This window comes from Leucoraja erinacea, chromosome 7 (genome assembly GCF_028641065.1).
Source record: "Leucoraja erinacea ecotype New England chromosome 7, Leri_hhj_1, whole genome shotgun sequence".
In the NCBI taxonomy this organism is placed as follows: Eukaryota; Metazoa; Chordata; class Chondrichthyes; order Rajiformes; family Rajidae; genus Leucoraja; species Leucoraja erinaceus.
The window spans coordinates 1,462,097-1,475,257 of NC_073383.1; the positions used below are offsets into that span (position 1 = coordinate 1,462,097).

Here is a 13,161-nt window from a genome sequence, read left to right on the forward strand (position 1 = left end):
GATGTGCATCACTTGCATAGAGACGGTTGGGCCGATTCAGCACTGTAGAGGGGTCCTAACGATTGCGGCCGGAGGTGGCCAGTAATGTGAGGGTTATCAACAGGCGTCAAAAACTGCATGATTATTGGGGGCAGGGCCCGACAGGGCGGCCTAGTCATTTAGGCAAGAGCGAGACCACTGAGTTTCTTCGCTATCCGCGGATTATCGTGCGAAGTTTTGAAGGGCATGTGCGCGACAATGGCCTCCTGACTAAGGGAGTGTTTAAAGATGTCTAGTTAGCAAATTGCCCTATAACTCCCTCACACATTCTCTGTAGCACAGTCCTGGGGATATTAGAGCGGTCCCCTGACTGCCTTTCCACGGCGTTGACCTTAGACAGGATTCACTCCGTGATGTCCATTCGTGTCTATGGTCAGGACAGGCTGCGTCGAGTGTGTAAGGCCAGGAGCTGCACCCTCTATCCTCTTGCGGTGTAGCGGCGTCATGTTCCCACACAGCCACTGGGCAAACTGATCCTAAGCACCAAGTTGTAAGCTGCTGAAAGTGCGCATCCCTCGGGACAGCCCCCACTCTCCCACGGCCACCCTCCGCGGGTTGTGGGTCGGGTGGAGCAGAGGTGTGAGACAATGTTCACCCCTCCACAGTGATGTGATGGACGCGGGGGTCTGGACCAATCGCTGACAAGTCCCGTCCCCCCGGCAACGTCATGTCCGTTATTTAACATTTCTGTTGTGCGGCAGTCGGTCCGTTGGCTTGTAGGCGATGCCGCCTTTCGGGTAGATGGCGTTTTGGCAGAGCGGCCATTCGGTGAGTTTGCTTTTAGGCGACGCAGCTTTTTGGTTAGTTGGCTTTTAGGCGTCCCATCCTTTCGGCTTCACTTCCATTCGATTATTTGGCTTTGACTTCTTTGCTTCAGTTTCTCGTCCGTCGGCACCACGTCCACACGCAGTTCCAAACATTGATTTTGATAAGCCCAAGGTTTGGCTCGAACAGTTTTACTCTTGTTTCTCAGTCTCATAATGGCTTCTTTGACTTTCATTGGCACAACTTTGGTCCTCATGTTGATAAACACCTATAAAAGTTTCCAAAGGTGATGGAAAGACTGGAGGAAAGACTAGGTGCTGAGAGCTCTCTTCTACCTGCATTAAGGAGGCATTTAAACACACCTGAGCAATTACAAACACCTGTGAAGCCCTGTGTCCCAAACATTATGGTGTCCTGAAATGGGGGGACTATGTATATACACAGCTGTAATTTCTACATGGTGAAACCAAAATGTATAAAAATGGCCTTTATTAAAATCTGACAATGTGCACTTTAACCACATGTGATTTTTTTAAATTACAAATCTCAAATTGTGGACTACAGAGGCAAATAAATAAATGACGGGTCTTTGTCTCAAACATCATTGTGATTTAAAAAAAGGGAGATGATTCATTGAGAGTTTGAATCCTGAGAATGGTTCAACCTGAGAGTGTGTGATGACAAGTGTGTTGATGTTCTACAGTTTTGGTACTGCTGATGCAGGACTGTTCCCTACAAAGCTAAAATGGATCGGGTAGCATTCATGCTTCATCAACTCTCATTCTTGTAATCTGCAGCATCATCAACATAATTATTAACATCTGCAGAAAACCACACTATCACATATTAATCAAAAGATAATGCTTGTGGCTGGATGACCTAGGTGGTGAGGATAAATACTGTGGCTCAGAACTTGTTGTGTTCTCATCAAAACACGAATGGTGCCATTTCTCAGGGTCTAACAATCAAAACTACATTACTAATTTCTGACATTCCTATCATCTCCCTCTTCAACACTAGGAACAATACTTAACTGTAATTATACAAACAGATGAGCTCCATTATTAACCCGTTAACACAGCCATAGAGTGATACAGTGTGGAAACAGGCCCTTCGGTCTAACTTGCCCACACCGGCCAACATGTCCCAGCTATACTAGTCCCACCTGCCTGCGTTTGGTCCATATCCCTCCAAACCTGTCCTATACATGTACCTGTCCGGCTGTTTCTGAAAAGTTGGGATAGTCCCAGCCTCAACTTCCTCCTCTGGCAGCTTGTTCCATACATCCACCACCCTTTGTGTGAAAAGGTTAACCCTCAGATCCCTATTAAATCTTTTCCCCTTCAACTTAAACCTATGTCTTCTAGTCCTCGATTCAGCTACTCTGGGTAAGAGACACTCTGTGCATCTACCCAATCTCTTCCTCTCGTGATTTTATACACCTCTACAAGATCACCCCTCATCCTCCTGCGCTCCAGGGACCAGAGGCCCAGCCTACTCAACCTCTCCCTATAGCTCAGACCCTCTGGTCCTGGCAACATCCTCGTAAATCTTCTTACCTATAACATGGTGTCAGAACTGAATACTCTAAATGTGGCCTCACCAACGTCTTATACATCTGCAACATGACCTCCCAACTTTTATACATTCTGTCATGTATTACGATTTGGTTTTACACCGTAACTTAAACACACAATCACCTGATTATTCAGTACCATAAGTTGTTATGAAGAAAGCAGCTAAGGCAGTTCAAAATGTGACTCAATGTTTTTTTCTGAAGAGCACTGTAATTTTCACTAATGATTGCTTACAGCCCTATACTTACTGTTTCCATGCCAAGGAGGACCAGTAATGGGATGGTAGTTATCCCACCTCTTATCCACTCTTCAAGTGTAACCCTACCATCGTGATCATAGTCAATTTCCTCCATCATCTCCATTAGTATCTATGGTATAATAACATATGACAACATGTCATCTAACAAGTCATGTTTCCTACATTTTGAATGGGTTTCAAAATGAAATCCAGGACAATACATATGCATTAACCTCATTTCAACAGGGGACATAACATTCATATGAAACTGAACATACTATTTCTCAGCACAATGCAATCAAATGGTTAACAAAGGATCAAAATCTCATGCAGAGCATGAAAGGAACAGTCAGGAAAGAGAATGATGGCTCAAATGGATGAACGTTGAGAAGACATTTGCAGAAGATGAAGAGAAGGTTTCATGTGGAACATTTCCAAAGATTGATAAAGAGTGAGTCTAAAGTTACACTTGAAGAGACTAAAGATAAAGATCTGGACTGGAAGTTGGAGCCAGAGGAACAGAAGGTGTAAACAAAGTGATTCAAAATCACCGTACAGCCAGAGACACCGAACAAACCTGTATTGCATAGATATCTTTAAATAATAGGATGTGTAGGAAGGAACTGCAGATGCTGGTTTAAATCGGAGATAGAAACAAAATGCTGGGGTAACTCAGTGGGACAGGCAGCATCTCTGGAGAGAAGGAATGGGTGATGTTTCAGGTCGAGACCCTTCCTCAGACAGATAATAGGAGACGTGCTGTGAATATGTTAAAAACGGGAGGCATGTTTCTGGAATTGGATTCGGGAACTAAATAATCTACAACATGTTGCAGATGAAAAATAAAATAATGTACATTTTGCAAAAATTATGGATGAATGTAGCATTTCCATTTTTATGATAAATACATGTTTTGCACAGGGCAAAACGAATTGATTATGATATAATATGACCATTAAATGTAATATAACCAAAGGTTATATAACCAGGTCATCATACCATCACGAGCTGTAATCAAGACGTCATTTTGTTAGTAACATTTTCTTCAAATACTTACTGGCCTGAGTTCAGTAGCATCCCATTCCAAATACTCTGCAACGTGGACCATTTGATTAATGATACGGTCTAACTCCTGCAGTGAAAAAAAAAATAAAAGTGAAGTTACTGAGAAGTTACGTGCCAGATATTCCAAAGGTGGAATATTAATGGAAAACATATCTTGGAAGAGAAATTGGAAATCAGACGTGTCTTGGAGTGCTGAGTATGCCTGCACATGACTGTTGGTGGTACTTAGACTGAAATCAATGCAATCAAACGTGCAGACGATACATCTGGCTAAAGAGCCTAGATTTTACTAGCTTCAGTTACATTTCTGCACACAAATGTAAAAACACTTGTCATCATCATCCACAGGGTTCTACATGATGTTGTCATCATTAAAAATAAGTAAGACCTATGCCTTTCGGATATATAACTTTACCATTGAGAACGGAGACGAGGAAAATCTTTTTCACACAGAGGGATGTGAATCCGTGGAATTCTCTGCCTCAGAAGGCGGTGGAGGCCGGTTCTTTGGATGCTTTCAAGAGAAAGTTAGATAGGGCTCTTAAAGATAGCGGAGTTATGGGATATGGGGAGAAGGCAGGAATTGTGGATGATCAGCCATGATCATCTTGAATGGCGGTGATGGCTCGAAGGGCTGAATGGCCTACTCGTGCACCTATTGTCTATCGTCTATTGATACTTTCAAGTCAAGTCAAGTCAAGTCGAGTTTATTTGTCACATACACATACGAGATGTGCAGTGAAATGAAAGTGGCAATGCTCGCGGACTTTTGTGCAAAAGACAAACAACAAAACAACCAAACAAATTATAAACACAATCATAACACACATATTCTTTTACATTACTGAGATTAAGAGCTAACACTTAGTTAATATGCAAAAAGGCAGAAAGTGCTGGAGTAACTCAACGGGTCTGGCAACATCTCTGGAGAACACAGATAGGTGATGCTTCTGGCTGGACCCTTCTTCAGACTGATTGTGATGGTGTGGGGAGTAGGAGAGGGAGGGGGAAAGTGGGTGGTGAGGACAGGACAAAGCCTGTCAAGTTATAGATGGATACAGGTGAGGAGAGGTTTTGATAGGCAGACAGTTGGACAAATGCCAGCGATAAAAAGACAAAATGTGTGAGATAGAATAGCAGAAGTGTAAATGGTGAACCCAGAGAAAGGAACGCAGAGGGACGGGGAGTTATCATGTAGTCCCGTCGTGCAAACTGGTAAAATGCAGCATCTGAAATAACTGGTCACGCCCACAGCAGAGGGGGCAGTCAAACTAGAATTGGTTTTGGACGCCTTCCTGAAGATTTTGTTGCTCGACCTGAAGATAGACACAAAGTACTGGAGTAACTCAGCGGTAACTTGCTGCAGTATTTACAGTAGTGTCTACCTTCAGTGTAAACCAGCATCTGCAGTTCATAGAGTCATAGAGTGATACATTGTGGAAACAGGCCCTTCGGACCAACTTATCTACACTGGCCAACGTGTCCCAGCTACACTAGTCCCACCTGCCTATGCTTGGTCCATATTCCTCCAAACTAGTCCTATCTGTCTAACTGCTTCGTAAATGTTGGGTTAGTTCCAGCCTCAACTATCTCCTCTGGCAGCTTGTTCCATACATCCCTTTGTGTGAAAAAGTTAGCCATCAGATTCAAATCTTTTCCCCTTCACCTTGAACCTATGTGCTCTGGTCCTCGATCCACCTACTCTGGGCAAGAGACTTTGTGCCTCTACCCGATCTATTCCTCTTGTGATTCTCTTCCTACACATTGTTGCATTGTCTCCAGCAAGCAGTCCCACTCCACACACCCACCACTGGTTGTCCAATCTGTCCATCATCACAACACACGGAACCTCCACACCAATTACAAATTGGACCAATTCCAATGGCCAGTGGGATGGTTCTTCCCTCTCACTGGAACAATGTTTCCTTTCAGACCCACGCGTGGTATCTTGAAAAATACCCACAGAACTATTCAAAGCGAATTATAAAACTGTATTTCTCCCATCATAGCCTCAAAAAATTAGTCATTAACCCTGAAAACTGCTGGATAGTCTAAAGGATTAACAATGCTTCTAAATACTTGCACCAGTGAAGGATAAGGAAGATTAAATGGGATTCATTCTGAATTGCTGCCCAAAGTCTTCTGCTGTGGGACAGGCAGCATCTCCGGATGGGAGGAATGGGTGGCCTTTTGGGTCGAGACCCTTCCATCTTTGGTTTAAACAAAGCATCTGCAGTTCCTTCCTACACACGTCTTCTGCTGTGAAATGTTTGTGCAAATCTGGTGGGGTTGTGCTGCTGGAGAAGGTTGCGTAGTCAATATGCATTTAAACAAATTATGCGATGAAGTAATCTCGCTTTGTACTTCAAAAAAATTGCAAAATTTAATAATAATAATAACAATAACAATAATAATAATAATAATAATAATAATAATAATAATAATAATAATAATAATAATAATTGTATTTGTATAGCATGTTTATAAACAACTCACGGTGACCAAAGTGCTTCACATCAGAGCAGGTACTAATTTGATACATACAACGGTAGGCAGACCTAACAATATATACATAAACTGTTTACAGCGCCTCCTCAGAGGGGCTCAAAAACGCTAGGGAGTAGAAATAGGCTCTGCGTTGTGACTTAAAGGAGTCGATGGTGGGGACAGTTCTGATGAGGAGCGGGTTGCTATTCCAGTCTAGGTGCTGCAACCAGCAAAAGCGGGGTCACCCCTGTGCTTAAACCTAGACATAGAAACATAGAAATTAGGTGCAGGAGTAGGCCATTCGGCCCTTCGAGCCTGCACCACCATTCAATATGATCATGGCTAATCATCCAACTCAGTATCCCGTACCTGCCTTCTCTCCATACCCTCTGACCCCCTTGGCCGCAAGGGCCACATCTAACTCCCTCTTAAATATAGCCAATGAACTGGCCTCAACCACCTTCTGTGGCAGAGAGTTCCAGAGATGCGGGATAGTCAATAGCCCCAAGTCGGCAGACCTGAGGGACCTGGAGGTAGAATGGTAGGGTAGGAGATATTTGATATGGGGGGGGGTCAAGACCGCTAAGGGTTTTATATATATATAAAAGGAGCTTGAAGGCTATTAATGATCTCAGTAATGGAGCATAGATATCATAACATTTTTAAATTCCATTGCATCAGTTGTAGAGTTTAAGCAACGTACATAAACTGAAAACATCCAGGCTCCATTTTATTATATTATAGACAGTGGAGCAGACTTAAAGATTACAGTTTACAAGTTATTAAATGAAAGAAACTTACAGAACTGTCCAGAAAACCATTTCCATCTGTGTCGTAAAGCCGAAACATAACTGTAAAAAAAAATAGTAACAATATTAAAATGATAACATGATTCAATACTGAATTATTTTACAAGCTGCATTAAAAAAACACATCTGCAAAGTGTATTGAAATGAGAATATTGGTTATTACAGAAATTGTGCAATTCAAGAAAGAGCGGGAATGATCTCAATCATGATTAAATACATTTCCTCTTCAAAATATTTATTGTGGGGGTGGAAATTCTTTTTTGCTCGGGCTATTTCGTTCTTGGGACTAACCACAGAGATTTTTGAGAGGCTCTGCCTGTCGTTCTTCTGCCCAGACAACACATCACACCACTAATGAGCAGAAACTTCTGCTGAATTGAAGAAGGGTCTTGACCCGAAACATCACCCATTTCTTCTCTCCAGAGATGCTGCCTGTCCCGCAGAGTTACTCCAGCATTTTGTGTCTATCTTCGGTGTAAACCAGCATCTGCAGTTCCTGCCTACACACTGACGATCATGTCTGCACAATCCCATGTGCTTGTCGAGGACACTGTGCCTGAACCTGCTGTTTCTGCCATTTGCTTTTTGTCTAAGTTATTTGTAATTTCCAACTGCTATTACACAAAAGATTCAATGTATTTATTTATTTATTTATTTTTAATTTATTTTTATTAGAAGCAATTGTACAAGGATAAAACATTCGGCAGCTAAGATGATACAATTATTGTTCAGTTTCATTTTTATTTTTTTATTTTTTATTTTTTATTATTTTATACAATTTTTTAACAAAACAGAACAAAACAAGCAAAAAAAAACAAACAAAAAAAAAAACTGAAAAAGACAACAGGACAAAAAAGGAAGGAATAAATAAATAAATAAACAAATAAATAAATAAATAAATAAATAAATAGATGAATAAATAGATAAATAAATAAATAAACAGACAAACAGACAGACAAACAAATAAATAAATAAATAGATAGAGATAATAATAAAACAAAGCGGCCCAGACATAACAGTATTGGTACAATCCACGGTGCTACACAGTCATGCATTGCAAAAGCAGAAGTAAAGGTCACAGGACTACATCACTGTAGATAATATGAAATTATTGGACTTTGAGAAGGTTGATAAATGGTCCCGAAACACTTAAAAAGTTGTTTGGTACCTTGGAGTTGTAGAAGCGTATCCTCTCCATCTGTATGATTATTATCATTTCATTGAGCCATTTTTCGAAGCAGGGGGGTGTAGATGATTTCCAGTCTGTTAGGATCATTTTCTTGACTGCCACCATACCAAGCATCAGTGCTTGTTGTTCTTCAGACATGAAGTACAAAGCAGTCTCTGAGCATCCAAAAAGTGCCAGTTCTGGATCAGGGAGAATATCTTTTCCATAGACCCCAGAAAACCACTTAAATATTTTAGACCAGCATCTTTGTATATGAGTGCAGAGCCAGAAAACGTGTGTTAAAGAACCATCTGCACTGTTAAGTTTCATTTTTAACCAGTGGCGGACTGGCCAGGGAGTCAGTTTGCCCGATGGCAAGTGTGCCCCTGATGAAGTGGGCCCCCTTTGTCTCCTGGCAACCAATATTTTTAGACCCGGTCCGCCACTGCTAACCTAAGCTACGAAAATGAAAAAAGAAAAGAAAGAGAAAACAAGAAAGGAAAAAAGTGAAAAGTGAAAAGATAGGTCATAAAAGACCAAAAGAAAGACCCCTAAACTACCAAGGTAGTATTTGCCGAAAGATATAGAAATAAGAAAAAAGAAAAAAGAAAAAGAAAGGCAGAGATATACCTTGCCCCTCCTCCACCCCCCCAACCCCCCCGCCCCTCCCAACCCCGCATCGGATTTAAATTTAAATTTGCTATTACACAAAAGATAACCTTTCCAGAATACTGAAAAAAATGGTTAAATGGGCTCAAAGTATCATTTCAAGTCCCTCATTGTAAATTTGCTTCATTACAATCTGGTTATATCACTTGCACTTAAAAACCAAACAAAATTGCTATGCATGATATCGCTTTGTTGTAATTGATTGTAAACCCATAGCATAAACATTTTGTTGGAAAAGAGATATTGGAATATAAAGTGAACTGTGTTTTATCCACAGCAGAAGCAAGAATGATGGCGTTGCCACGGCAGAAACTACAGGGTTCAATTAAATTCAAAATATCATCAATATTATGTATTACAACTGCATCACTTTTCAGGTGATTTTTTTTTTTTATAGGAAAAGGCTACTGAAGATATGACACTCTTAAGTCCACATGAGGAGGAAAGTTTGAAAATCGGGGCATTTATTTCAGGAGATATGAGTCCTCCCTAATACTGTGACTCCAGACCCACTGATGTGGTTGAATGTGAAATGGACGAGCAGGTGACTACAGCCACTATGTTGATAGAGGGAAATAAAGCTGAATACAGCAGATCACTGCTTTGCCATGCGCACTGACGGCTCCCAGCCTAGTTTATCTCGCCAAGTCCTCATCACAAATACCTGGGGGCAGGTGTTCAAATGTGGAGAATTGTCCCATGGGGAAAAGAGTGGGAGGAACTACTCATACAAGTCATACAGCCTTCAAATCCCATGAATTCTCATGGCATTAGCACATACCTGTAGGCAAGAGTGTCCTTCGTTACCGCCTACTTTACCTCTTCAGCTGATAACAATAATGATCTTCCATGTGCCGATCAAGGACAAAAAGCAAAAACAGACACAAGAACACACTATAGGGCCTGTCCAACATTCCCGAGTTATTCACAAATTCTTCCGAGTTTTCAAACTGGCAGAATGTTTGTAACGAGTCCGTAGGAGGCCGTAGGAGTCCGTGGATGTATCGCAGCGGCTCGTTAGGCCAGCTGTAGGTACTCGGGGCTATTTTTTTACTCGTGGACATTTTTCATCAGGCTGAAAAAAAATGTCCCGAGCAACATACTGGAGTATCAACATTACAGTATTGGTTATTATGGAATCATTCCATCCACTACTTCTCTGAGAAGATAGAACTCAAATTGGTTTCATTCCTACGGAGGAATGCAACAGATATTTAGGCAGGTAACAGCCCCACATCTTGTATACTTAAGGGCCTGTCTCACTTATGCAGATTTTTCGGCTACTTGCTAGCACCCGTCAGTCGCAGCAGGCCACCAGAAATTTCCAACGTGTTGAAAATCCAGCGGTGACCAGAAAAATGTTCGACTCTTTGGGCGACTACTCACGACCGAACAGGCTTCACCACGACCATACAGGTGACATGTTGCGGTGTGAAGCCTGTATGGTTATGAGCAGTCGCCCAAAGAGTCGCACCATTTTCTGGTCGCCACTGGATTTTAAACATGTTGAAAATTTTCGGCGACCTGCTGCGACGATGAAGGGTGCCGGCAGTCGCCGGAAATAATGGCGTAAGTGGGGCAGGCACTTTACACTATTAGGAATATAATAGGACATTGCATCTGTATTTGATTTAGTTTCCTTGGTTAAGGTTAGAGATACAGCAGAATAACAGGGCTTTCAGCACACTGAGTCCAAACCCTCATCGATTCACCCTCGTTCTAAGTTATCCCACCTTCACACCCACTCCCTACACACTGGGGGCAATCATACAGCAGTCAAGTAACCCACAAACCCACACGTCTTTGGGATGTGGGAGGAAACCGGAGCAGTCACAGGGAGGATGTGCAAACTCCACACAGACAGCACACAAGGTCAGGATGGAATGCAGGTCTCTGGCGCTGTGAGTCTGTGCCACTGTTCCACTCTAAATCACTTTGCAGCTTCGACTTTCTAATCATCAATACTCATAAATCAGATGTTTTTTATACCCATTATATGAAAACTTGCACCTATTAAAGGTTGTTAATGATCATCAGTTCTGAATTTGCTTACATTTGTAGATGAAAATCTAATCAATTCTTTTTTCTCTGCTGCCCCTTAATCGGGACCTGATTTGTCTCCGTCAATCAGTGCAATCTGGAAACATTGTCATTAACCATTCTTCGTTTCTTTTTTAATTTAGAGATACAGCGCAGAAACAGGTCCTTCGGTCCACCAAGTCTACACTGACCAGCGATCCCTGCAAATTAACACTATCCTACACACAGCAGGGACAATTTACACTTATCCCAAGCCAACTAACCTACAAACCTGTACGTCTTTGGAGTGCGGGAGGAAACTGAAGATCTTGGTGAAAACCCACGCAGGTCATGGGGAGAACGTACAAACTCTGTACACACAGCACCCGTAGTCGGGATCGAACCTGCGTCTCTGGCGCTGAAAGCATTGAAAGCACCTCTACTGCTGTGCCACCATGCAGCCCTGTACACAGCAGACTGTGAATTTTGCTGTACAAAATAATCATGTTGACCAGAATATAAAATAGAAACTGATCTAAAACATCTTGGAAGCTTTTATTGATCTGTTTGAGCAACATTTTAGATGGAAAGTACCTCGTGTTAGTACTTTTGTCTAAAACGTGTTTAACTTTCCAAGCTTGCTCAATAGATTTTTTTGGGGTGAAGCCAAGTAATTTAGGTCAACATCTTAAAAATTCATCAAAGGCTCATCTGAAAATCCAAGCTGCTCAAAAGGTTGGTGACAATGTAATTTTCAATTATCCAGTGTATTTTCCAAAACTATGTGAATAAAGAATATACATATTTGTTGAAAGTCATTGCAAAGAATACAGCGGACAATGGGTAACATTGGAATGCATTTTCAGGCTGATCATTTCTTAGTCATCAAAGAGAAAGATGCGACTAGATTTCTTCATTGTGAAATAATTTTCTCATTTGCATCAGATCCAAAATTTCTATGAAATATTTTGCTCATTTTCTTTAACAATTTGCATTGAAGGTACATGGAAAGCAGCTAGTGGAATATCTCAAGAGTCAAGAGTGTTTTATTTAACATAAAGATCTTTCTTTATGTTTATTGCCCCCACCTACATCAAAAGTCTGCTTCCCCACCACTCCACCTCCAGGTCCCTCAGATCGGCCGACTTAGGGTTTACTGAACACCCCGCGGTCTAGGCACAAGCTCAGGGGTGACCACGTCTTTGCGGTTGCAGCTCCTAGACTGTGGAACAGCAACCCCTCTTCCCATCAGAACTGCCCCCTCCATCTACTCTTTTAAGTCAAGACTTAAAACTCATCTTTACTCTCAAGCCTTTCTTGACGTCCTCTGAGGGAGGGCTATATCTATGTATTTATGTATGTACATAATCTATGAACCAATGTTGTATAACATTAGTACCTCTACCAATGTAAAGCACTTTGGTCAACGAGAGTTGTTTTTTAAACGTGCTATAGAAATAAAAGTGCCGACCTGACTGGTTTTATTGTCATGTGTCCCAGATAGGACAATGAAATTCTTACTTGCTGCAGCACAACAGAATATGTGAGTATAGTACATAACGGGAGAAATAATAATATTTTGCAAATTGCAAATTTTTCATTGCAATGTCTCCATTGTCAGTTTTAAATGCCATGGTCATTAATGGGTGCTTTATAGTGGAAAATCTTCCCCATTAACCAAATCACATGAGGCACCATAGGGCAGCTTGGTCGTGCAGCAGTAGAGTTGCTGCCTTACAGCGCTTGCAGCATCAGAGACCCAGGTTCGATCCCGACTAAGGGTACTGTCTGTACGGAGTTTGTACGTTCTCCCCGTGACCACGTGGGTTTTCTCCGATATCTTCGTTTTCCTCCCACACTCTCAAGACGTACAGGTTTGTAGGTTAATTAGCGATATAAGAGTAAATTGTCCCTAGTGTGTGTCGGATAGTATTAATGTGCGGGGATCACTGGATGGCGTGGACTCGGTGGATCGAAGGGCCTGTTTCCGTGCTGTATCTCTAAACTAAACTAAATAAAATCAATATATTATGCCAACATCTAGACATCTTTGAGGAGTCAACAGCTATGTTAACTTTGGTTTATTAACCTATAAAAAAGTATGGGGGAAACTAGATATATCCTTTTTTTTGACTAGCAATTCCTATATGCAGTATCTATGGGTAGAAAAGAACTGCAGATGCTGGTTTCAATCAAAGGTAGACACAACATGCTGGAGTAACTCAGTGGGTCACGCAGCATCTCTGGAGAGAAGGGATGGGTGACGTTTCGGGTCGAGACCCTTCTGAAGTCTGAAGAAGGGTTTCGACCTGAAACGTTACCTAT

At 41.6% G+C, this 13,161-nt stretch overlaps 1 protein-coding gene across 1 annotated transcript in view; it reads right to left on the bottom strand.

Annotated features, from left to right (window-relative positions):
• Positions 1-2,523: 2,523 nt before the first annotated feature.
• LOC129698566 (diacylglycerol kinase beta-like) overlaps positions 2,524-13,161 on the bottom strand; it is a 275,043-nt gene continuing 264,405 nt past the window's right edge. Inside the window, exons 8-10 of the mRNA XM_055637649.1 lie at positions 6,973-7,022; positions 3,677-3,751; positions 2,524-2,749 (exon numbers count right to left, since the gene is read on the bottom strand). Coding sequence (XP_055493624.1) covers positions 2,612-2,749; positions 3,677-3,751; positions 6,973-7,022 — 263 coding nt within the window. The 3' untranslated portion in view covers positions 2,524-2,611. The remainder of the gene's footprint in view (positions 2,750-3,676; positions 3,752-6,972; positions 7,023-13,161) is intronic.